General features: G+C 35.4%; 1 protein-coding gene across 1 annotated transcript in view; it reads right to left on the bottom strand.

Moving 5' to 3' along the window:
• The window catches only part of CNTN5 (contactin 5), a 1,623,595-nt gene that overhangs the window by 573,806 nt on the left and 1,024,204 nt on the right, over positions 1-25,585 (bottom strand). Inside the window, 2 exon segments of the mRNA XM_043997073.1 lie at positions 2,912-3,087; positions 3,220-3,343. Of these exon segments, the coding sequence (XP_043853008.1) occupies positions 2,912-3,087; positions 3,220-3,343 (300 nt within the window).

Below are 25,585 nucleotides of genomic sequence, written 5' to 3'. Positions count from 1 at the left end.
ATTGACTAAGTGACAATTATCTTCTGGCTCAGTAAGAGGCATGAAATACAATAAATTTTCAAAAAAGGGGTCACAAAAGCACTTTAAAACCTTTCAATTTTGTTCAAGATTGTTCATTGGTAAAGGAAAAAAAAGCTAAAAATCAAAGTGAAAAATGATACATATCTAGATTGTCTGATAATCATGTGACTTGTACAGACCTGAAGGATGTGTCACAAAATTAGTGTTCCATCATGCAGCCAATCAGCCTTTGTCCTCTTAGGGTATCCTCTAAGACCACCCTGTTTGTAAGTTTATTGCCAGTATATAAGACAAGCTCTAGGCAAAAAGGTTATGTAGCTAAAGTACATTTAAATGTTCTCCTCTTTTCCTTTCTGTTCTGCCTATCTTTCTCTGTATTTCCTATTCCAATTTCTTCTGTATTCCCAATTCCACTTTAGTGCCAGGGACCTTTTGTTACCTGACTCTGAGGAAAGTGATCTATCCAACAAATTTATGTCAATATGTAAATTCCAATGTGCAACACACACACACACACACACACACACACACACGCACGCAGTGAGGGCTTTTGTAGTTAAAATAGAAAGAAAAGCAGCTTGGAAAAAAGGGAATGTTTAATCCAAAGAAATGAAAGCTTGAGAATAGTGAAACTTTAGACGTAGCATTCAAATAGGGAAAGAATTTTGAACAGAGTAGGTTTTCTTAAGGTCTCAAATCTCACTACTCCTATTTATAACTTTTATTAGAATGTATTGGCTGTGGGGGGGAAAGACAATGATTGTGATTATTGTAACAAGGATTTATATTTATTTTGACTTTTCTTCACTTATAAATACACCCTCAGAGCACATCAACTACATACCTGAAATAATGTATGTTTGATGAGATAATGTGGTCCAACAATAACAATTAAGCAACAAAATTTTAATCTACACAAACTGGAGAAAAATGGTGGGTCTGACTAACTTTTGGCAGAGATCAGTGTTTGCATATGCCCTATCACTGGCAAAATGTAGTCATATAGACTGGCAAATAAAAGATGTAATCTCCCAGTCTAAATATGTCATAATGAATTACAAATCATAGATTAAAGAATCAATCTCATATCACAATGGAATATTTTATGTCAGTTAATGACTTTAATTTTACAGTTTCAACTTTCATAAGGGTTTATTCTCACAGAAAATAATTAAATCTACATGATGGTACTACTAATTGGCAGTGTTATACACATGATTGTACTAAACCTAATTTCAAAATAATCCTCTATGTGACCATAGAAAATTCATATTCTCTCTAATCCTCAAATAAAATCTTAAGACTTATCTACCAAATTACAGATGGTTCTGATTTTCTTCAGTGGAGAAGAGTCCCACCCTAAGAAAATCATAAATCCTTGTGAATATTTGTATATTGACTACTAATGGGCATATCACAGGTATATAGTACAAACTAAGATATAAAAGCTGTAGTTGTATTTAACTAAGAATTATCTGGACATACTACATTTTTGCTGAAAAGTCATTGTGTTCCTACAGATACCCTATGTGACATCGGTTCAATGATAAGAGTTGACTTTATTAGTCTTATATATTGTGAGTTCAATTGATTAAAATGAAGAGTATTTTGCCCTATGCTTCCGTATATGATTTTCTCTCAAATAAATATCATTCATAGTAATGAAGGATACTTAGATTTTTTCCTGTGGTATAAATGGTACTCATATATGTAATATCTTCTCAACTACTAAGACAAGCCCAATTTTTGACCAAACGACTGATTGAAATATTTGCATGACTTGTCTTGGTATTCTCTAAGTTGTGAATCCTGGACAAGATTTTGATTAGCTCTTCTATGACATTTTTTCCTTCTATATTTTTAATATAGTGTATCTGAGTTTAACTATACATGTGTGTGTAGGCATGTGTATACATACACACACACATACACACACATATACACATACAGAAAGAATAATGTTAAGGAAAATGTAATAATGTAAAGAAAATTCAGTTATGAGAACTTTGGGACATAATATTAAATCAAAATTCAATAATGATAGATTTCATATCCAATGTAGATCCCTTACTTCCATCTATTTTGTTATTTTGCATGTGTCCATCAAGATTCCCAGAGATCAATAGCCTAGAACTGAGGTAATGTGTCAAACATGCTACCTACTCTAACCAGGCCCACTCCTTAGTACAGCAGAAACAGTTTTAAAATAATTGGCAACTATTTAACAGAATAAATAAAAATCGAATGGAATATATAGTGTTAATATGTGGTTTTCTAAGTCAATATGTGCTAGCAAGGATTATTATTTATTTGACACCACTGCCCTAGAAAGTGTTATTCTAGATGTTTCAGCCTTAATGGGCAGTAGTCCTTCATCTGAAGAAAAGCAATTTCAAAAATTTCTGTGAAAGCTTATAAAAACAAGAAGAAGTTTAGATCAGATGAAAAAGAAATGAGAACATACATTCTATATAATAGTCCAAGGAAAGAATTCTGAATTTGGACTCAGAAGACCAGGGTTTAAATCCTGGCTCTGTACCTTATTAACTGTGTGACACTTAGAAAACCAACATTTAGTCTATGATCCTACACTGACGGGAAATGACTCCAATAAATTCCTTTACGGATAAAAATTCCAGAAATTGTTTTTCCACTATACAAAAATATGTTCTTTCTTCATTAATCCTAATCTTTTTTTTTCCCCATTGACAATATTGAGCTTATTTAGAAAACAATAGCTTTATTTAGAGGTTCAGAACTCTCTCAGGAAACTTATGGCCCATCCTCTATGCAGTTTTATACTTGCAAAGGTTTTGTCACTAATTTATAATATATTCATTAACCATTAAAAGGACAAAAGGGTTTCATGGCAATAGTGTAATTTACTCACAGGCAAACTGAAGTATGGCTTCTCTGCTCAGAATGCTTCCCAAGGAGTTAGCTGTTAAACACTGATAATGACCAGAATCCTTTGCTTCACTTGGGTTGCTGATAATGAGGTTTCCTTCAATCAAACTGTAGCGATAATCACTTTCCAAGTCTATTTCTGTTCCATTTCGTAGCCATCTTGGGAAAAATCAGAAGAAATACAGATAAGGATTACATGGGGCATTCTCTTATTCCCTGGACATTCCAGAATGTCATCCAACTGTTGTTTTTGAGGCTTAGGGGAATGAGTGCTCAAGAGTGAATTTCTACCTGTAATTGGGAACAGGGTTGCCTCGAGCTTCACAATTCAGAGCCACTTTCTTCTCATCAGAATCAGTAGGGAAAATGATATCATCTGGTTCCTGCACAAACACTGGCCCATAATCCACACTCTCTATAGAAACAGAAAAGGGCATACTTTCAAAACCCTCCAAAGACATTTATTCATTAGCTCTCCTCCCACATAGTCTTAAAAACCATTCTACCTGGATGCAAAATTATTCTTAGATGCCTCTTATTCTTGATGCATTTAAGGTAAAATACCAAAGAAGATTATTGCTATATGAAATCTTACTTCCTAATTGAAAAGGAGATTTGAACAGACTGTTCTCCAATTGATTAGCCTAGCTTTACAATTTATTACACAAGTAATGAAAAAAGGAATATGTCAAATGTTTGATGCTGTATATGTATTTAATTTCTTTGCATCTTTGTTTTTCATCTTTTAAGTTAGGGATAATAGAAATAGTGCCAACTTCACATACTGTTATGAAGACTAATTAATGTTTCAACAATCCTTAAATTTTTTACCAATATTTTAATTGTAGAATTAATAAGTGTAAAATCTGATTATTCTGAGAATCAAATATTGGCCTTAGTTGATTCCTTTGTTGAACCCTAAATGATCAATATTCTTCTAGGCACTGTGGATATGAAGAAACCACTGTTTTATTCAAATAAATGCTATAAATAATCTTTGCCCTCAAGGACTTTACAATTTCATGGAGAAAATAAAATGTAATCACATGACAAATCAAGTTTCTTATAAACAGTATAAGACAAAATTAAATCACAACTAAGTGAACTAATTAAGAGAAGGCAATCACCAGGCTTCATATGATCAGGAATAATCCCATGGGGAGAACCCCCCCCCCAAACTGAAATTTAAATAGGGCCTCAAAGGATGATTAAAATATGTATAGTCATAGAGGAAAAAGGAAGACTTTCTAGGTAGGGAGAGAAAATAAGCAGTTATAGTGGTGATGACTGAATCACAAATCATAAGAGCTAGAAAGAACCATAGATTTGATTTAATACAAAACAAAATGTCAGCTTAGAAAATTAAGGCACCCCTAAAGGATGTGACTTGCCTAAAATCACACAAAAATAGTGGGGCAGGGCCCCAAATAAGATCTCTTTTTAGGATATCCAATACTCTTTACAGGGGCCATTATGACTCCTGAATGAGGGATGATATCACACAGTAGTTAGGAATTGTGACCACTGGAAAAGACATTTTTCATCATCATCATCATCATCATCATCATCATCATCATCATCATCATCATCATCATCATCATCATCATCATCATCATCATCATCATCATCATCATCATCATCATCATCGTTGTTGTTTTTCTTCTTGTTACTGTTATTTTAGTGGAGACCAAATTGGAATACATTTCATCAAGAATCCATGAACATCCAAGGGTGGCATCCTGTGAAGCATATGTTGAATTCCCCGGCAACTTCAAAGGAAATATATGGTTTAAAGCTAAAATGATTTCTGCTTTGTGATAATGCAATGTAACATCCCCACTCACAGGGATTAGATGATTCCTTGAAGAACAGGGACAGCCCTATGGCATTGCCTGAATAAGCAGTTATGATTCCAGACTGGTTGACAGATCTCTAAGGCACAACTTATGGAACATACGAAGAAAACATACATCAGTCTGTAGGGGGAACCTTGGAAGAGGAGAGGGAGTATGTTATACATGAATGTCTTTGTTATACCTAGTGTTTATTTAGTAACAGAGAGTTGAGCTGGGGTGAATAAGCTAAGTGTTATCCTCCCTTTTAAAGTACTTATTCTGAACCCCTTGGTGTACATGTAGACTACAGATATTTGATAAATAGTAAACAGATATGATTTTATCCCAGTAACTCTTTTAGAAATAGGTGAGAGAAGGAAAAATCACCTATCTGTAACAGTCCTGGGTCCTACCTGCTTCTCCTATTCCCCATAAAAGATATCTCCCTATGGAGAAAATGAGAGCCAGATAGGAGATTGAATATCTAAACATGCCACCAATGAGCCAATCATCTCTCTCTATTATTATTCTACACAGTGGTGTTGAACTGGGATCCCTGCAGGCCATGCATCAACTTTAAAAGAAAAAAAACAACACAAATTAACATCATCTATGTTGTATTGTATTTTTTTTTAAGTGAGGCAATTGGGGTTAAGTGACTTGCCCAGGGTCACACAGTTATTAAATGTCAAGTGTCTGAGGCCGGATTTGAACTCAGGTACTCCTGACTCCAGGGCCGGTGCTCTATCCACTGCGCCACCTAGCTGCCCCTGTATTGTATTTTTTAAAAATTTTGTTTGATATTTCACAGTTATATTGCTTTCTGGCTGTGGTTGCACTAGGAACTATCATAGACCTATAGCTTCATGTTTGACATCTCGGCTCTATAACAACAAAATCTGGGAGGTTAAAAATCTCCCAGGATTTTATTGATTTGTTAAATGCCTGGGTCCAAGAGAATTGGGGATTTCTGTAGGGAATATTTTAGTACATATAGTAATTATGTAGTGACCTGGAAAATAATCAGAAAGTGAAATTAAAGAAAATTTAAAAGAGAAAATGTCAGGGATAAATGTCACATTCCATTTGGTACCAAATGGTCCTAAGAAATTTTGGCTTAAAAAATACATGGAAAAGTCCTTTGAACTCTTCAATTATATATAATTAGAGGCAAGGATTAACATGGTATATAACCTTAATTGCTTTCCTTAACATCTTGGTATACTACACTTTGTGGGAAGGAAATATTTCTATTTTTTCAAATTTTTATTTTATTTTTTATTTTTAATGTTTTTATGGCAAGAGGTAACACTGCATAAAATTCTCTACAGAATTAAACACATAAAGAATATAGTTCTATATGAAGACCTAAAGCCTGCATAATGGAAAAATGAGTACTTATTTACCTACTGGAGCTACTCCAAAAGATAAACCAAGGCTAGTTTGATCTATTGGTCTTAGAATCCAAAGATTCTAGAAGTTACCAAGTCTGGTCTTGGCTTCAGGGGTGGCATTTTCAGATACCAGAAGTAACATGGGAGCACTGGAATTCAATCACCTCATCCAAAATTAAGGCAATGAGTCAACACCCAGCCTTTAGGAGCTGGACTTAACTTTGAAAACATTAGAGATCTTTCCAATTCAAGTAGGAATGGAGAAAAGATTACACACACGAACACGTGTATATATATATATATATATATAGTCACCATTATTTAATATAGTTCTAAAACATTAAGTGTAGAAATGTCAAGAAAAATAAATTGAGGATATAAATATTGATAAAGAGTAAAAAATAAAATTAATTGGTGATGATTTGATTTTCCTGGAAAGTCCTAGAAATTCAACCAAAATCTAATTAAAATGATAACTTCAGTAAATTAACAGGATATAAAATAAACTCACAAAATATAGTCAATATCCCTATATGTTACTAACAAATTCCAAAAGGAGGAGTTAGGAAAAGGAAGTTCATTCTATTCTATTCTATTCTATTCTATTTATTTATTTATTTTACTTTTTGTCAGAGCAATGAGTGTTAAAAATGACTTGCCTAGAGTCACACAGCTAGTAAGTATCAAATGTCTGAAGTTTGATTTGAACTCAAGTCCTCCAGAATCCAGAGCCAGTGCTTTATCCACTGCTCCACCTATCTGTCCCCTACTGTGCCACCTAGCTGCCCCCTATGGAAGTTCATTCTGAATAACTATAATACATCTGAGGGTTTGCCCATAAAGTTACAGTAGGACTTAAAGGAATACAACTGCAAGACACTCTTTGTGATGTATAATTAAATTGTACACCTATATCAAACATAGATATAATATACATATGTATACATATATGACATATATAATATATATTTTCTATGTTATTACATTTAGATATACCTAGATATATTACAGTACATATAACAGTATTTTAAATCCTTCCTCTTCCTTTTTTTTTTTTAACAGGCAGGTTTTTTTATACAGGTAAATAACTTTTATAAATAACATATACACATCAATTTATATAAATAATATATATGACAAATTCAAGATACTCTTTAAAGAAATATATGTAGACAAATAACTGGAGAAGTATTATTTTATGATTGTGCTACACTAATATAATAAAAATTATGATAGTGTCTAAATTAATTTATAGGTTTCATGCCAAACCAAACCACTGATGAGGATACTTTAAAGAACTAGACAAAACAGAAACAAAATTCTTCTGTAAGTACAAAAAGTCAGGGATCTCAAGGGAAATAATAGAAAAAAATAGGTAAGAATGAAGAGACTAATAGTACTGTATCTCACACTATATGCTACCATGTATTTATTCTCAAAAGTCTTTGATAGTGGTTAAAACAGACCAGATGATTAGGTAAATAAACAGATTAGCTTAATAAACCAAGAAATAATAGAACATAGTACTGGATAAACCCTAGGATATTAACTATTAGGGCAAAGAAACTGCTGCGAAATCTGAAGTCTGGCAGAAGTTAGATTTAGAGGAACACTTATACCCCACGCCAATGAAATTACAAATGGATCCATGATCTATGGTTAGGATGACATTTTTTTAAATAGAGGAGACAGATATGGCAAGGAGGGTAATTCATACCTTAAGAAGGGATAGAGGCAATATAAAAGAATTCAAAAAATAAAAAAAATAATAATTAATAAAAGAATAAAACTAATGATTTTCATTACAATTATTTAATGACCAAATTAAATACAGTTGAAGAAGAAACAACTAATTTGAAAAAATGGATAGAGTAGAATGGAGGGGAGTGGGCAAATGTGAAATAAAAGAAGAAAGTAATAACAGTGGCAATAGAATTCTCATTTTCTATCTTTGCTTTGTTTAGTTCATGAGTGTGCAAATGGCCACTCACCTTTACTAGCAGCAGAGACCAGGTCTTAGTATAGGCTTCTTGTTCTGATATTTACCAGAATCCCATCTAATATAAAGAAACGCTTAGGGTATAAATGATCCACAGAATCACATAGTATTCTTCTACCATTTAACCATATTGCTTGATAACATATGCAAATTCGTGGGTAATTGGACTGTCCTCCTCTGGCACCTCACAGGGACCCTACCAGGGCATATTTGGTCTTAATCAAGCTCTCCAGTTGAGACAAATTCCAGTTCCCAAAATTTGCTCCCTTAGTTTCTTCAGTCTCTCAGTTTGTGACTCCCTTCAGTCCATTTGGCCCAAATTACTTCACTTTTACAACTCAAACACTTTAGTTTCTCTGTATTAACAATGGCAGAAAGAGGAGTATAAGGAGTGAAAAAGTGAGCTGAACATTACCACCTAAGTAGCATTGTCCTCAGGTATTATAATTAGTGCTTGTATAACACTTTAAAGCTTACAAAGGTTTTCTTCTTAACAACCCTATGAGACAGATAATGCAAGCATGAGCATCCTCATTTGGCAGAAATGAAATTGAGTCTGAGAGACTCAGTAGAGGATCAAGGCTCATGTCCCTAGTAGAAATCATAACAGAAATTGGAAACCCATCCAGTACCTTTGAAGTTACCGAAAAGGTACTAGAGTAGGTATCAGGATATTTGATGTTAGGTTCTAGCTCTGGGACTAACAAAATAATAAGTACAATAATTAGAAGGTAAAAATGGGGGTGTGAGGATTTACTAGAAGCTGGATCAAGAAAGGCTTCGAGTTGAATGTGGCACTTGAGCTGGATTTTGAAGAAAGCAATATATTCAAAAAATAGAAGTGAGTTGGGTATGAATTCTAGACATTGAGATTAGGGAAAACAAAAGCAGGAAGATAGTATAATGATATAATTGTCTTAAATTATACCCAATAATTTTTCCATCACTGATGAATTCAGTTTAGAGTTAAATATGAAGGAATAGTCTGGTTGAGTGTGTATATACACACATGTGTGCACATGTGTATATACATACATGTAATATACATGTATGCATGTTTTATTTTATTACGTTAATTAAATTTCTTATCATTAAATTACACAGGTTGATCATGTTTTGTGTCAAGTAGCATTGATTTTGTTGTCGATATTGTCGAGGAAGGATATAACATGGGGGAAAAGACATTAAAATCTACAGAGTGCTGAGGCAAGGACCTTCTTGATACACAATAAATCAAAATCTTTCTTTTACCAAGTTGAGTCTATTGAGACATGGGTGAGGTGGGCAGGTGCCACCACTTAGGATTTTTATTTCCCTAGGGCAGTATCTGTTGTTCTTTATCAGATATTTTATTAACAGACTATAAGTGTCTACAGCTGGCTATATCTATGATGTTAGTGATCATTTACCTTGGGAGGTTTTATGATTGGGAGACACATGTAATGTTAGTGTGTGCACTTTTAAATCCCATGTTATTTTTTGTAGCACCTTAGTAAGTGAACGGAATTAAAGTGTGAGATCTGAAACATTTTGGAGCTAATTTAATATACTCTAGAAAAAATACATATTCTTTCTTACTAAAAAGTCACTATAACTTTAATAAGAGTTTCAGGAGACATGTGGCCATGTTAAAGTTGTTAAAATAAAGAACCAGGTGATAAATCTATACATAAATGTTCTCTGAAAGGCAATTGTAAAATAACTTATTTATCACTTTCTTGTCTTATACCTTGAAAGACAATTTCATGTTAGGGAGAACATCAGGGCATTTTGCCAAAGCTAGCCATGTTCATCTTATGCTGCCTCAAGCACCTGCCTCTACCTCTTCCTGAAACCCAAGCTCCCACTCCTGTGACTGGACTTTAATTACAAAATATTCACCTTATTCTGCCCTCTGATCTAAGGTCCATCGTAATGTCTCCAGATAATTTTCATGCCATTCACCTCTTTTCAACCAGTCCCTCTGACTTCCCAGTGGAAAACTCTGCCTCCTGCTCCCTCATCTGTATTGTTTCTCTCCATTTAGCATGAAATCTCCTTGAAGACAGAATCAATCTTATTTGTATTTGTATTCTAGCAATTAGCATAGTGGTTGGTACATGGTAAGCATTGAATAAATCCTTTTTTTTTTTTCCAGGGCAATGGGGGTTAAGTGACTTCCCCAGGGTCACACAGCTAGTAAGTGTCAAGGGTCTGAGATCGGATTTGAACTCAGGTACTCCTGAATCCAGGGCCAGTGCTTTAACCACTGCGCCACCTAGCTGCCCCAGAATAAATACTTTTTAATCATTCATCCAACATACGTTTAATTCTCCCACCCCCTTTTTGGTATTAGAAGCAGCTGGTGGCACAGTGGATAGAGCACTGGGTTTGGAAGTCAGGAAAACCTGAATTCAAACCTGGTCTTAGATACCTAAGTATATGACTTTAGGCAAGTCACTTAATCTTTTTTAGCCTCAGTTTCCTCAACTATAAAATGGGAATAAAAATAGCAACTACCTCACAGTGTTCCCTAATTACCTTGGTACCAACAGGAAAACTGTTGTAAATGTATTAACATGAGAAGGATGTCTTTCCATGGGAAAAAGTTTTGATTCAGAAAAGCTATAGCTACTATGTATAACAGTGGTGTCAAACTCAAATGGGTTTAATCAGTCTCATAGAGTTTATTAAGAATCTGAAGCAGGGGGCAGCTTGGTGGTTCAGTGGATAACACACCGGCCCTGGATTCAGGAGGACCTGAGTTCAAATTCGACCTCAGACACTTGACACTTACTAGCTGTGTGACCCTGGCAAGTCACTTAATCGAATTGCCTCGCACACAAAACAAACAAACAAACAAACAAAAGAATCTGAAGCAGGAATTGAACCTTGATCTTATGAGTCCAAATTTTGAAAAAAATATATGTTTAAATACTCAAGGGGGAAAATGTAAACACTGCATGGAAATCTCATAAAGAAACATGGAATCTTAAGACTTAGGAGGAACTTTAGAAATCATCTATTACAGTTTTCAGTACAGGAATCCATTTTGCAAAAATCTTAATAGAAAGTCATTCTATCTCCAGTCAAACATTTCCAGTTATATTGAGGTCAATGAAAGAAAATATGTTTTAATAAAGTCCTTTTGTGTTGCCTCTTTTTTCCTAGGGCAGACAGGAAGGAGAAGAGATGTTGTTTTCCTGATATTAATGAATAAAACTGTGTAACCCTGGGAAAGTCACTTAGCCTCTCAGCCTCAGTTTACTCATCCGTGGAATGGCAACAATAATAGCACTGACCTTATATAATTGTTGAAGATGTTATGAGCCAACCTTAAAGTGCTATGCAAATATTAGCTATTGTTATAAGAGTGATGATTATCGCTTCATTTTATAAAATAGGGACATATCAGAGGTGTCAAACATGTGGCCCACAGACCATGCAATCTATAATACTCCTGAGTACAGCCTGAACCTGATTAAACTGTAATTAGGAGAAATTTAACAAAATAAAAACAAATGAAATAGAACATAGATAATGTTAATATGTATGTTCATAAGCCAATATGAGGCCCAGGTGAAAGAGAGCTTCCCGTGACAGAGATGGAACAAACAACTAGATACACAATCTAAGGGTCAAAGCAGGAGTGCAATAGTTAGATTTCATTATAATATAAGAACCTCCTACCCTTTCTTCTATTTTCTTTCCCCCATCTTTAACCCAACCAGGTCAGCTAAAGGCAAATGCAACCATGGGCCCTTGTGAGACTTTGAACATAATTAAGTCAATTTTTATAGAATCATTTCAATTCAATTCAAGAAACATTTAAGTGCCAAGTATGTGCCAGACATTGTGATAAGTGCTGGGGGCAAAAATGAGAAAAATAGACCCACCTTCAAGGAGATTACAATCTAATAGGGGAAGACAATACACAAAGGAAGCTAAGAGGGAGTGTGTGTTGGGGGGATGGGAATCGGGGCACATAATGTTCCATGGAATAGAAATCAAACAGAAAAGCTGATAGAAAATGAAGAAATACCTGGAAAGGTCTGAAGTCTCTACATAAGAAGGCTTTGAGAATTTATTCCTTCATCTTAAGGCCCTCCAGTCAGAGGGCAAAGGCAATTGAAGCTGTTGACAAAGTTTTGAGCATGAAAAGCTGGGTCAATCACAGTGATATTTCAGGTGATCAATTTATTGGGAGATGGGGGTGAGGCATGATGTGGAACCAAGCAGAACAGCTCATTTTAAATAAAGAAAATCAAGAGGAATCTATTTTTTTCTATGCATCCTCCTTCAAAAGTCTATTTTCTTCCTAGGTTTCTCTCTAAGGTTGTGGAATCATGTGTGTCTTCTCTTGAAGCAGGAAGCCAGAAGACTGCCTCTATTCCCCAGGCTCTCAGGCCCACTATGCTGCTTGATACAAGCATGAAGGGTCCTATCCACCAGTAAGGAAGGTCTTATGCAAATAATCCAGGCTTGAATCCAGAGTTAAATATCGAAATCTTTCTAAGGCAAAACAGTGCTCTGTCCAGTTTCCTCCAATCATTTGGTGCTTTAATAGCAATTTCTAGATATCTATATGTGCCATAGTGAATAAAGCTCTTAGTCTCAAACAGAACAACGTAAACGACAGAAAAATACACTACCTTCTCCTATTTGCTTCTTTTAATGTGTACCAGCTATTCTTTAGAGGAAGAAGAGATAAATTGATTCAGGCTGTGAAGTATTTAAAGCTTCAGCACAGCTGAAAGTTTTCAAGGTTAGGTTGTTAAATATGCTGCAGAGTGGATAAAACACCAACCCTGGATTCATGAGGACCTGAGTTCAAATGTGACCTAAGACACTTGACACTTAGTAGCTGTTTGATCCTGGGCAAGTCACTTAACCCTCATTATCCCACTAAAAATAATAATAATAAAAATGAATGAATGAATGAATACTCTGTGGAAGGCATGAAACCATTATCGTTGATCTTTTCTAGCTCAAGACCTATGATCATAAAAAACATCTGTGATCCCTTCCAACTATAAGACATTATGATTCTATACTTTGCTAAAATAAGCTATTTTTAGATATTCAGCTGTAGAACTGGTCCTGAACCATTGTGATCACATGCCTACATCTGACTGAATGCCTACCTACTAGCTCCCTACAAACATTGAACTCATCAGCTGTAGGTAATTGAAGGTCCACTAAGATGCCAAGTTGTGAAGGGTTTTAAATAGCAAATCAAGACTTTACAATTGACAATAGAGGTAAGAGAACCACTGGAGTTTTTTGAGTAGGGGGATGATATTGTCATATCTAAACTTTACATAAATCACCTTGGCAGCCAAGTGGAGAATGGATTTGATTCAAAGTGGCTTGATGCAAGGAGACTAATTAGAAGATTATTTCAATAATTCAAAAAAGTGATAATGAGACCTAAATTAGGATGGTAGCTTTGTGAGTAGGAAGAAGGAGATTTATATGAGAGATGTTATGATCAACATAGTCCTTCTATATTTCCACAGTCCAGGAAATCTCCTTTTCCAGATGATTCCCAAATCCAAACATGTGGATTGAGGGCAGCTACGATTTTGTCAGATAATTCTGCTTATATGTGCTACCAAGTAGCATCAGATACGAAATTAATTGGAGTTTGAAAATAAATGTCCCCTCCAGCCTCTCAGAAGATGCCTCTTATATCTGTCATTGATGCCATATTTTGATATGATGACTACCACAGACTTTGAAATGTTTAATTATAAATTGAATTTTGAGATAAGTTTCACAGTTACAATGTGTGAAAAATATTTCACACCATGTGAGCTTTTAAAATGTTTTCTTGGAGAAAATATTCACAGCTTTCTTTTTCATTTTAAGTTACCTTTTGAACACTAAATTCATTTTACTTTGTGAAAGTTAAAAGTAAATCATATATCTTCGCTGCAAAACTTCCAACCACTCCTCTGATTCCAGCAGTACCATTTGCTAAAAAGTGATATGAAATATGCTTTACAACTGGTGGGAAGAAGAAATCTTACAATGTAAATTAAATGAATGTCTAGTAAATGGCTTGCCTGTATTTTACCACTAGAAAATTTGCTTTTTCTGTTTAAAATTCCCATTCTGTTTAAAATAATGCTTTGCTTAGAAAGGCAGTTTTGTGTATTGGTTAGAATTCTGGACTCCAAGTTAGGGTCTCTGGTTTTCAATCCTACTTCAGAAACTGATTAACTGGGTGGTCACTGAAACTCTCAGGGATTTAATTTATTCATCTGTAAATGAGGCATATGATACTTGTTATTCCAACCTCACAGGGAGGTGAGGAAAGTGTTTTGAAAATGTTAAAGCTCTATATAAATGTAAGTTATTAGTTTAAATTATAGAGTGGGGGCTGCTGTCAGCAACCTGGAAGTAGCTACAGGAATTGGAGGCAAAGGTCACCAGCTCTACCTTGTATTTCCAGTATTTATTTTTTGAGTGAAGATATGCACGTAATTTGCATGACTTGCAGTCAGTTGCTAGGAACATGACAGAGTTGAAAGGAATTTACTCAGCTAAACATAAGTATTAAAGTAGCCTAGAGGAGTACCTGTCAGTAAACAGTCAATCAACAAGCATTTATTAAGAGCTTAATATGTGTTAGGCATTACAATAAGTACTGGGCATAAGGAAAAAATGCAACAGCAATCTCTGCCCTTAAGAGTCATACATTTTGGGGCAGCTAGGTGGTGCAGTGGATAGAACTGCCCTGGAGTCAGGAGGACCTGAGTTCAAATCTGGCATCAGACACTTGAGACTTACTACCTGTGTGACCCTGGGCAAGTCACTTAACCCCAATTGCCTCACACACAGAGAAAAGAATCATACATTCTCTTGGGAGAGACAACATGCAAATAACTATGTAGGCACAAAATAGATACAAAGTAGATGAATGGTAATCTGAGAGGGGAGGGCACTACTAGCTGGCGGAACAATGAAAGGCCTTCTGTTGAAAGGGGCACTTGGGCTGAATCTTGATAAAAACCAGTGATACTAAAATACAAAGATAAGGAAGAAGAGCAATTGCCTGGGGACAGCCAATGCAAAATTTATGAGATAGGAGATGCTATGTTCAAAGACTGCAAGTAGGGCAATGTTTTTTGGACCATAGCCAAAATATTGGAAAAGGAGGAAGGTATCAAATTATGAAGAGCTTTAAATAGCAAACAAAGCACTTTACATTTGATCCTAAAAGTAAGGGAGAAGCATTGGAGTTTATTGAGTGGAGGGTGATATTGTCAGATCTAAACATTACATAAATCACCTTGGCAGCCAAGTGAAGAATGAATTGGATTGGGAGCAACTTGATGCAGAGAGACTAATTAGAAGTTGAGAGTCTAAACTAGTGTCGTGGCTTTGTTGAGTAGGGAGAATGGGGACATACATGAGGGATGTTATGAAGGTAGAAATAATGAGATTTTCTTCACTAAATTTGTATTTTATTTTCTAGAAATTGGTGTTACCAAGGACACCAGCTTTGGCTATCTTACCATTTTAGCCAGTGGATGGGTAGCTGAAATAGTTTGTCGAAACAATTTTTACGACTTTCATCCTATTTTTTCATTTATTCTTTTTAAAATATGTTCTTGTTTTCTTTAGTATTTTCAAATTACATGTAAATTTTAAAAACTACACTTTTTAAAAATTTTGACTTCCAAATTCTCTCCCTAACCACCACCTTTCCTCCACTCCTTGAGAAGGCAACAATATGGGATATTAATTATATATGTGAAGTCTTGCAAAGCATATTTCTATATGAGTCATGTTGTAAAAGAAAACCCACATGAAGAAAGCTTAAAAATGTATGCTTTAATATGCACTCAGACTTCATCAGTTCTCTTTCTGAAGGTAAATAATATTTTTCATCCTGGGTCCTTCAGAATTGTCTTGGATTCTCGTCTTAACCAGAGTAGTTAAGTCTTTCACAGATGATCAACCTTACAACCGCTGTTACTATCTGCAATGTCCCCTTGGTTCTGCTTATTTCATTTTGCTTCAGCTCATATAAATCTTTCAAGTTTTTTTCTGAAACCATCTCAAACAGAAATCACAAGATTTGATAATGTATTGGATATGTGAAGAAAGTACAGAATTGAGCATAACCAGAGATTTTGAGCTTGGGTGACTGATAGGATGGTAGTGTCCTTTTTAGTAATAGGGAAGTTTAGAAATGGGGAAGATTTTGGCCAAAAGATGAGTTCTGTTTTGGACATGTTAGGTTTGAGGCACCTATGGGATACCCAATTAAAAATATACAAAAAGCCCTTGGTCATGTGGGGCTGTATCTAAGGAGAGAGACTAGGAATGAACATGTTGACTGAGAAAACAACTTAATAGAGATGATAATTGAACTCATTGGAGTTATATTACCAACTGAGATAGTCTAGAGAGTAAAGAAAAGAGGACTCAGACAGAACCTTAGGGGAATATCACATGGGCACTGAGAAGGAATACTGGATAGAGAGAGAGAACCAGGAGAAAGCAGTCACAGAAAAACCCAGGGAGTGTTGAATGATTTTGACATATAAATGTAAGATACTTTGTTGTAAAAAGAGATCATAAGATGAGGAATAGCTAGGTGTCACAGTGGCACAGTGGAGAAAACACTGGACTCTGGAGACCTAAGTTCAAATCTGGTCTCAGACACTTGACACTTATTAGCTGTGTGACCTTGGGCAAGTCACTTAACCCTCATTGTTTTACCCCCCAAAACAGAGAGATTATAAAATGCCATTTTGTACTACTGAGTCAAATTTATTTCTTAATCAAAAAACAATAAGGACAATGAGATGTAATATTCTCTACATCTTGCAGACAACAGAGAACATTTTAAAACATGGTCCATTATTGAATTTTTTTTTGTCTAATATCCTCATGAAGAATGCCTTCAATTCATATACAGATGACTTTGAGAAACATTTTGTAAAGATGGGAGAATAGACATAGAGTTCAGTAGTGACTCATGTGCCTATGGTCTCCTTTTTTATATGAACAAGGTCTGAGATTGTTTCTGTACGTTTCATATATTTTCTTCCTTCATATACCCTGTACAATCATTCCTGGGGTGTTTGGGGGATTAGGGGAGGATTAGCACCTATAGTATTAAGTCTTGCTAAGCCTTTTTTCAGGGCTGCTCATACAACTTTGGTGTCCATCTGTCACTCATCTCACCTGACTCCAGCATGTGCAGCAGCCGCACCCCAGTAAAACCAACTCAGCAGATGGGGTAAACCAGGTTGAGGATAACTGACAGGCTCTAAACCTATAGGTGAGTGAGGGGAATGTCTACCATAATTATGTGAATAATTCCTCCAGCAGAATAGGTGGATTGGAACAATTTGTTCATCTGAAGCAGATGCTGTGTGTTTGATTAGAACTTAGAGTTTTCTTAAGCACTGAAGACTTCAAGGTCATCCACTGTATCCCAGACCATCACCAGTCATCTTGATTTTTGTCTTGCCACTGGATTTCTCTGGAAGAGAGAGTGAGGCTGATGTCTTTGTACAACTCTGCCTCACTTAAACCCAATTCACATGCAAGTCAGGACATCACCCAGTAAGGTTACTGGTCTTCTTTAAAAATGAATGATGGGGCAGCTAGGTGGCGCAGTGGATAGAGCACCGGACCTGGAGTCAGGAGGACCTGAGTTCAAATCCAGCTTCAGACACTTAACACTTACTAGCTGTGTGACCCTGGGCAAGTCACTTAACCCCAATTGCCTCACTAAAAAAAAAAATGAATGATGAACAAAAAATATAACAATTCCTCAATAACCTTGCATTTATACCATTTCTAGCACAGATCTCCTCTGTATATATTTGGTTCTGTGTATTTTGGTTACTTTATACCTTGATTCATTTGGATGTCATTTCTATCTCATATAAATACATTATGTATGGATTGTGGTAATAAGGTCCAAGTGAAGTTGTTTCCATTGTCTTTGATGGGGAAAATAAGCTGTTAATTATTTTTGAAAATCTTTTCTACTTTTATTTTGCTTAGTCATATTTCCATATTTAAAGAAAAAATCACTGAATCCCTTTAGTATATCTTGCTAAAATTTCTTTAAACTGTTTTTACCCTTCACTGCTTCTTTCTCCTTTATTATTTATCATTCTCAATCATTCTTCCTCATAATATTTTATTAATGAATTTATATTTGAATCCAATATTTTCATTGGCAGCCATCTCTCTCCATTCGGCAAGTAAGTCAAATATTTGCCTGGACTCTTCTGAGCACTTTTTAGTTTCCAAGTTGACAACACATCATTATTGATTATCCTTGGTGGCTGATCACTTAACCAGTTGCAAACCTATCTTTTTTGTTCCATATAAAATCTAGCTGAAATTATCTACCTTTTCCTCAAGAATAATAATCATTAAGACACAATATAGTGTTTATAAGCATCTACTGTATGCAAGGCACAAAATATCAAGAGTTAAGAATAAAAAGATCATACCCCCCAAAAAAAGCCTGCCTTTGCCCTCAATGAGCTTATATTTTATAAATAAATAAATTTAAGATGACTTGAGAAAAAGGGGAGGATTAACAACTGATGTTTATCAGGGAAGGCTTTCTCAAAAAGGTTGCACCTAATCTGAGCCTTGAAAGAAACAAAGGATTCTAAGTGGTAAGGAGAGAATGCATCCCAGGCATAGAAGATATAGCCTATGCAAAAGCATAAATATCAAAGATATAATGCAGAATTTCAGAAAGAGCAAACAAGTAATTTTATCTGGAACATTTAGTGCATGAAATAGAATAATGCAAAATAATTTTGTACTGGTAGGCTAAAATCAGATTGTGAAGAACTTGAAATGCCAAATAAAACAATCTATATTTTATCCTAAAGTCAATAGGGAAGTCCTAAAGACTTGAGCAATAATTAATACAATGAGATTCATATTTTAGTTATATTACTTTGGTCTTCGTGGAATATGGAAGAGGGAAAAGCTGGAAGCAAGGAGACCAATTAAAAGACTATTGGGATATTCTAGGCTTGAGGTAATTCGAGTTGAAACTAGGGTGATGGTGATATAAGAGAAGAGAAAGGGCAGATTTGAAAAATAGTGAGGAGGAAGAAGTAGTATAGATTTAAAGGGTTGGCAAGTGATTAGATTTGGAGGGGGACTGAGAGGGAAGATTCAAGGATGACTCTGATAGTCTACAAATGGTGGAAAGACAAAACACCAATGGGGAAATTTGAAGGAAGGAGAGGGTTTTGTTTTTGGGTTTTTGTTTTGTTTTGTGTGGAGGGGTGAGTTAGTGAGGATTGAGGGGGAGAAAATGAATTTAAGGGCAATTATAGAGTGATATAAAGAACTGTGTCATTTAAAATATTGGGGACTAGCCTGTTTCTCTTCTAAATTATTGGAGAACTTGACTGGGGTTTTTCTAATATATTGCTACCAATAAATTAAAGGCTATTGCACCAGTTTTAGAAGTAAGCATTTATTATTAAGATCACATATTACTAAAGTATTGACCACGTGTCTGACTGACTTCCCTACTAGTTACATACCCAGCGTGAAGAGTACGAGAAAAAGAGAGAAGAGGGTGAGTGGCTAGTTCAAGAGTGTCTCTGGTGCAAGAGAGATCATTGACCACATTTAATACAAGCCGAAAAAAACCAACCCAGCATAATATTGTCTCTAAGAGATAATACATGCCTCCAAGCAGAGTTCAGAAGTCCTACATTACCTAGAGAGAGAGCTCAGCTAACACGCTGCCTTCCTCACCAAGTGTGTGCCCCAGAATGGCATTTGCCTTGTGGTCTGTCTTTTTCCTCTTCAGATAGAGGTGGCTCTTACACACTGCTCAAAGCTAATTGGATAGAATAATTCATTTCCATTGGTTGATCTGACCTGACAGTGGTACATATTAAAATGATCTTTACCTATGACCTAATGATGGAATGACAATGGGGAAGGGTGTAAAAAGACCATCTCTGAAGGACAAGGCAGATGATGTCCAGGTGTGGCTAATCTCATTCAGTCAATCTCCATTTTTATTGATCCACCCATGGGTTCCTAGGCTGTTCCTAAAGGTGATTAGCTAAGTTTCTAAAAGCTATAATTTCTGAAGTGGGTCCCTGGGTCCCCCCAAAAAGCCACCATTTATAATTATTTTCTCACAGAACTATTTGACAAGGTCTATGTATTTACTTGTTAATGAAAAGGAATGATCAGGGATTGTTAGAAGACAGTATACATTTAAATACTTTGTTAAAAATAATAAAGTGCCTGAATGTTAGGTGGAGAGAATCACTGCTATGGATGGCCTGGAAGGAGAGAGATATTGATTAGGTCAAGCTTGTGTCTGATTTGCATCTCCATATTAAAATAAGGGGAAATTGGCAATTTTAGGTATAAAGGATCATAGATTTAGTGCTGGAAGGGTCATTAGAGGTCATTTGATCCTCATTTTACAGATGAGAAAGTTGAGGTTGGGGGAGGGGGTGTGAAGGTGATATGACTTGTCCCAGGTTATGCAAGTAATCCTGCTAAGGGCAAGATTTGAACCCAGGTTAGTTAGTATTCTAACCTCTGTACCCCATTGATAAAAGCATATCATTAAATATACTAAAATGTATGAAGAAGAAACAAAATATATTTCCAGGGAACCTTTCTATTCCAGCAAAAGATGATTAAGGTGTGTACATATCCTTCTCTTAACTTCATTCCTACTCTGGGATATCAAAATTAGAAGGGACTCACTGGTTCATTTACTCTTACCTGTTTATTTTACAAAGGAAGAAATACTTGGATTATTTTCATTTTATGATAGCATCATAATAGGGCATCATAGAGTTTATTCTTTGTCAGGGTCAGGTTAGACCAGATGGCCCCCAAAGTCCTTTCTAATTTTGTGAATATATGCTTCTTATTTAAGTTTTCAAAACTAATTTATCAGAAAAGGTCTCCTGAAAGAACCAGAAGAAATGTCATCAACTGGACAGTAGAGAGGGGCGCATAGTCCACAGTGCTACTATTCAAATTCATCTCTAGTTGATAAAGGAGAAAATCAGATGTGGAGCATTGGTCAAATACCCTTAGGTAATTAATCAATGCAATGTAGAAGCATGGCATTTTTGAAGGCTATGTGTTCATGATATTCTTTGTGGGCAGAGGGAAAATACTAATGCAAATTGGCTTTATGATCCTAGACAAATCAAATCACATCTCAGTACTTTCTGTAACTAAGTCCACGTTACAGAACAAATGCTGACCTTCCTTAGTAGGAGTTTCTTCTTTGGGAAATCTTTATGTCAATGAAAACACACCCTCAGTCCAAGGGAAAATATTACTTGACGCAAATGACCCTAAATTTGGGGGTCAGGCCATGTGCACAGTAAAAATAAAACAAAGCAAAAAACCAAAAGCATAAACAAAACAAAATAAAAACATAACTCAATCATCTCATCCCAAGATGAAATCTTAAAAAAAATAAAGCTTGGATGTCTAATTAACTTTCTTTTTTTTGTCTTGAATAGAATTTTATTTTCCAAAATATATGTAAAAACAAATTTTAACATCAATTTAAAAAAAATTGTGTTCCAACTTCTCTTCCTCCTCCATTCCCACCCCCCACCCACTAGAACTCAAGCATTTCAAAATAAGTTATACATGAGTAGTCATGGTAAACATTCCCACATTAGCTAGGTTGTGAGAGAAAACAGACTAACTTTCTTAATAACAGAACAGACAAAAAATACTTTAAATGAAAATCAAATCATTTTTAATTTATTGTGGGAAATACTATGGTTGACAAAGATGTTTAAGAGCCCCTGCTTTAAAACTAAAGTTTAAGAATGAACAACTGGCTGAGATATGTCAGCTTTGTCTGATCATTGCAATACTGACCACCTTGCTTCACAAAACTAGCAAATTGCTCATGTATTTTATAAAGTTTGATTCTTTCTATGTTAAATGAGGCTTGTATGTTGGATTTTCTGAGTATACAATTATTATCCTTTGATTGTTCTTCCTAGCTACTCTGAGTTCTGGGAAAATATAAATTGGAATAATGGCATAGGGAGGCCTTAAACATATACATAATACATGGTGCATTTAAGACCTTCCCATTTCTATAATATACATGTTTTGTATATGTTTAAGAAGGATGAATCAAGAATAAAATATGTGCTTTAGCTGTGATTCTAGAAAAAGGAACACATTTCCCCATATTTTAGAGAATAATAACAAAAGTCAGAGAACATTATCATATAATGGACAGGCCAGACTAGTAGTCACATATATTTAGCCTTTTATATATCCTTGCTAAGAGACCAGAGGCATCTACCCTACCTTATTAATTTTGTTGTAGGGAGTGGTCCCAAGCCATTATCTCTTGCTGTAAGATTGAAGCATCTGCTAATGGAAGCAGTCTTCACCTTGAAAGTTCTCTAAGGTGGTGAAATCACAAATCTGAACCCCCTTCCAACTCTTGCCCATAACAATTGCATATGTATAGTGATTTATAGTTTATATACATCTTTCACATTTATTATCTTTTAAATACTCACTAAAGGCCAATCAGGTAGGTAGGAAATACATTATTATCTTAGCATCTTAGAGTTGTGATGGCTCATATTAGTTCATTTTGGAAGCTGTGGAAAGTCGAGCTCTCTTCCTAGAGAATTTAGGGAAGACATAGGGATGCCGACTGAAGTTGTTCAGCCAGAATTAAAACTTAAATGTACCTGGGAATCCCTAAAGTGTAACAAATTGACTTACTTCCCTTTGTCCAATGACCTTTTGACTGAAGGCTTGCAACCTAAACCTCAGGCCTTTACTACCTCTAGACTTCCACTCAGATATTATTATGGATTTCTGCTTTGGACCCTGATTTCTTCTCCCACAGCCACTTCTGCCATTAACTCTTTCCTACAAATGGTGTGTTTATCCACTATTTACTATTGCCTTCCTCTACCACTTCACTGACAATAATCCAATTTCCCCTTAGACACTTCCGGAGATAGGGTGGTTACAAGGCAGTCCATATTTGGACAGTCCAAATTGTTCAGTGAGATAGTGCAATGGATAAAAGGCTGGGCCTGAAGCAAGGAAGACCTGAATTCAAATTTTGGATTTACAGCCTTGCTAGCTGTAACCTCTAAAGTTTCTTTAACTATAAAATGGGAATTGTAGTAGCACCTACCTCACAGAGTTGTGAGGATTGAATGAGATAATATTTGGAAAGACCTTAGCACAGTTCTTGGAACATAGTAGGTGTTTAATAAATACTTTTTTTTTTACTTCAACCCACACCCCTTTCCTTCCTTCTTTCTTTATGTTAAGACAAGTTCTGTTTCTTTCAGAATTTTGACCCGTTGGTCCTTGTTCTACCCTGTAGAGCAACATAGCTTAAGTGTAATTGCTCTGCCACATAACATTTTTCAAAGTATACAACTAGAGTCATGATTTGAGCCTTTGCTTTTGAAAGCAAAACTAAATAAATAAATAAATGAAAATCCTTGTATGGAAATAGTATAAGAATTAGGTTAATAGACCCAATGTTTTTCTCTGTTTTTCATGTTCATGCGAATATTATCCCTGATTTTCAATTTGCTCTAGCTCTGTAAGTGCTTGAGGTTCTAACTCTTAAAGGTCTTTCAATTAACCTCTATTACCATGAAAAGTTCCAGTTTAATCCTTAATCAGCTTTTGAAATCTTATAGGAGATATTCCTTGTATTCAACAACTACCTGGAAGTAGTTAAATGTTAAATAACCCATTCCTAAGTCTGCTAAGTTAACATTGATGCAATTTGGAAAATCACAAACTTTCAATGTATACATCAACTTAGGACAAGCTAGTTTTTAACAGCTTTTTAACATTCCCAGTCTTTTTTGGGATCATTGTTCCAACCCACTCATTTTATAGCTGAGGAAACTAACACCCAGAGAGGTGACATGACCTGCCCAAAGTCATGTGGACAGGTTCAAAGCAAGGGTCTATAACCGGGTATTTTAACTCCTTTTGCTTAAGTTTATCTGGATTCCTAGCAACAGAAAAGAACAACAATGCTGTTCCTGGGAGTGTCACATAAATTTGAAGACTTTTTTTTATAATTGTTATTATCACTGCCACTATTGGGTGAGTGTTATTCTTTGCTCTATTCCATTATCTCCATTTGTAGGAATCATTTGGATTGTAGCCACACATGTAAGGTTTCTGGATTTAAGTTAGTTTAGGAGGTCCCTGGTGGCTGGAGTGTGAAGCAGTTTCTGGTTCTCCAACAAGTAGGCCTGAGACCTTCCTTAGAAAAGGCTCACAAACTTTCATTGGTTATAGGGGAAAATACAGTCTACTTAGAAAGTCTATAGACCAAATCATAACTCCAAGCCCAAGAGAAACAACGATTCATATTTACCTAGAGCTTTAAAGTTTACATAGCACTTTCTTCACAACAGATGTGTGAGTGTATTTTGTTGCAACATTCTATCAAGAATAGTCTTAAAAACAGTAGGGAATTGTAAATTTAGTATTTCTTTCAGGCATGAATTATGGAACAAATATATTATCCAAGGACACACAAATAAACTTCATGGTGCCCTTGTGTAATCAGTGCGTATAATTTAAACAAAAACAGGTTTTTAAATAAAAAAAAAAAGTACTGTTATGCCCATTTTACAGATGAGGAAACTGAGATTCTAAAAGGTAAAATCACTTGTCCATGTATATTAGAACTGGAATTTGAACCTTATAATTCTTGATTTCTCTAAAGCATTGAATATGGTTGGACACCTATTAAAATATGAGCCCCTTTAAGTGTAGGGATTATGGTTTCTTGTTTTGGGTTTTTTGTTGGTTTTTTTTTTTTTTTGCTTTTTTTGTATCCCCGGTGCTTAGCAGAGTGCATGTCACATGGTGAATGCTTAATAAATGTATGTTGACTGATTGACATCTTTCTAGATACTTTCTCCTCCCTGGTTTTTCATGAAATTGCACTGTCTTGGTTCCCCCCGATCTATTAAACCAATTTTTCTCAGCCTCAGCTTTTGCAGGATTTTTGTTTATGTCACACCTACAGTGCCTGGGACATAGTAGGCACTCAATAAAGGCTTATTGACTGACTGACTGCCTCATTTCACTTATCATCTGCCTTATTTCATCTTATCATTTCCCATGGGTTCAATGATCATTTCCATGAAAAAAATATTTCCTGTATCTATATATCTAATCCCACTCTCTCCTAATCAAGGTCCATTTTAACAACTTCCAGAACTGGATCTTAAAATAAACATACATAAAACTAAACTCATTATCATTTCCCTAAATCCATGCCTTCTTCCAAAATTCCCAATTCCTGAGGCCAATACTCTCTCCCATTCTCTCAGGGTCACAACCTTGGTATCATCTTTGACCCCTTCCTCTCACTCACCCAACAGAGCTACTATGTTGTCAAACTTTGT

The sequence above is a fragment of the Dromiciops gliroides genome, chromosome 3 (genome assembly GCF_019393635.1).
Source record: "Dromiciops gliroides isolate mDroGli1 chromosome 3, mDroGli1.pri, whole genome shotgun sequence".
Classification (NCBI taxonomy): Eukaryota; Metazoa; Chordata; class Mammalia; order Microbiotheria; family Microbiotheriidae; genus Dromiciops; species Dromiciops gliroides.
The sequence above is the reverse complement of the archived record's forward strand: the minus strand, read 5'-3'. Positions and strand labels throughout refer to the sequence as shown.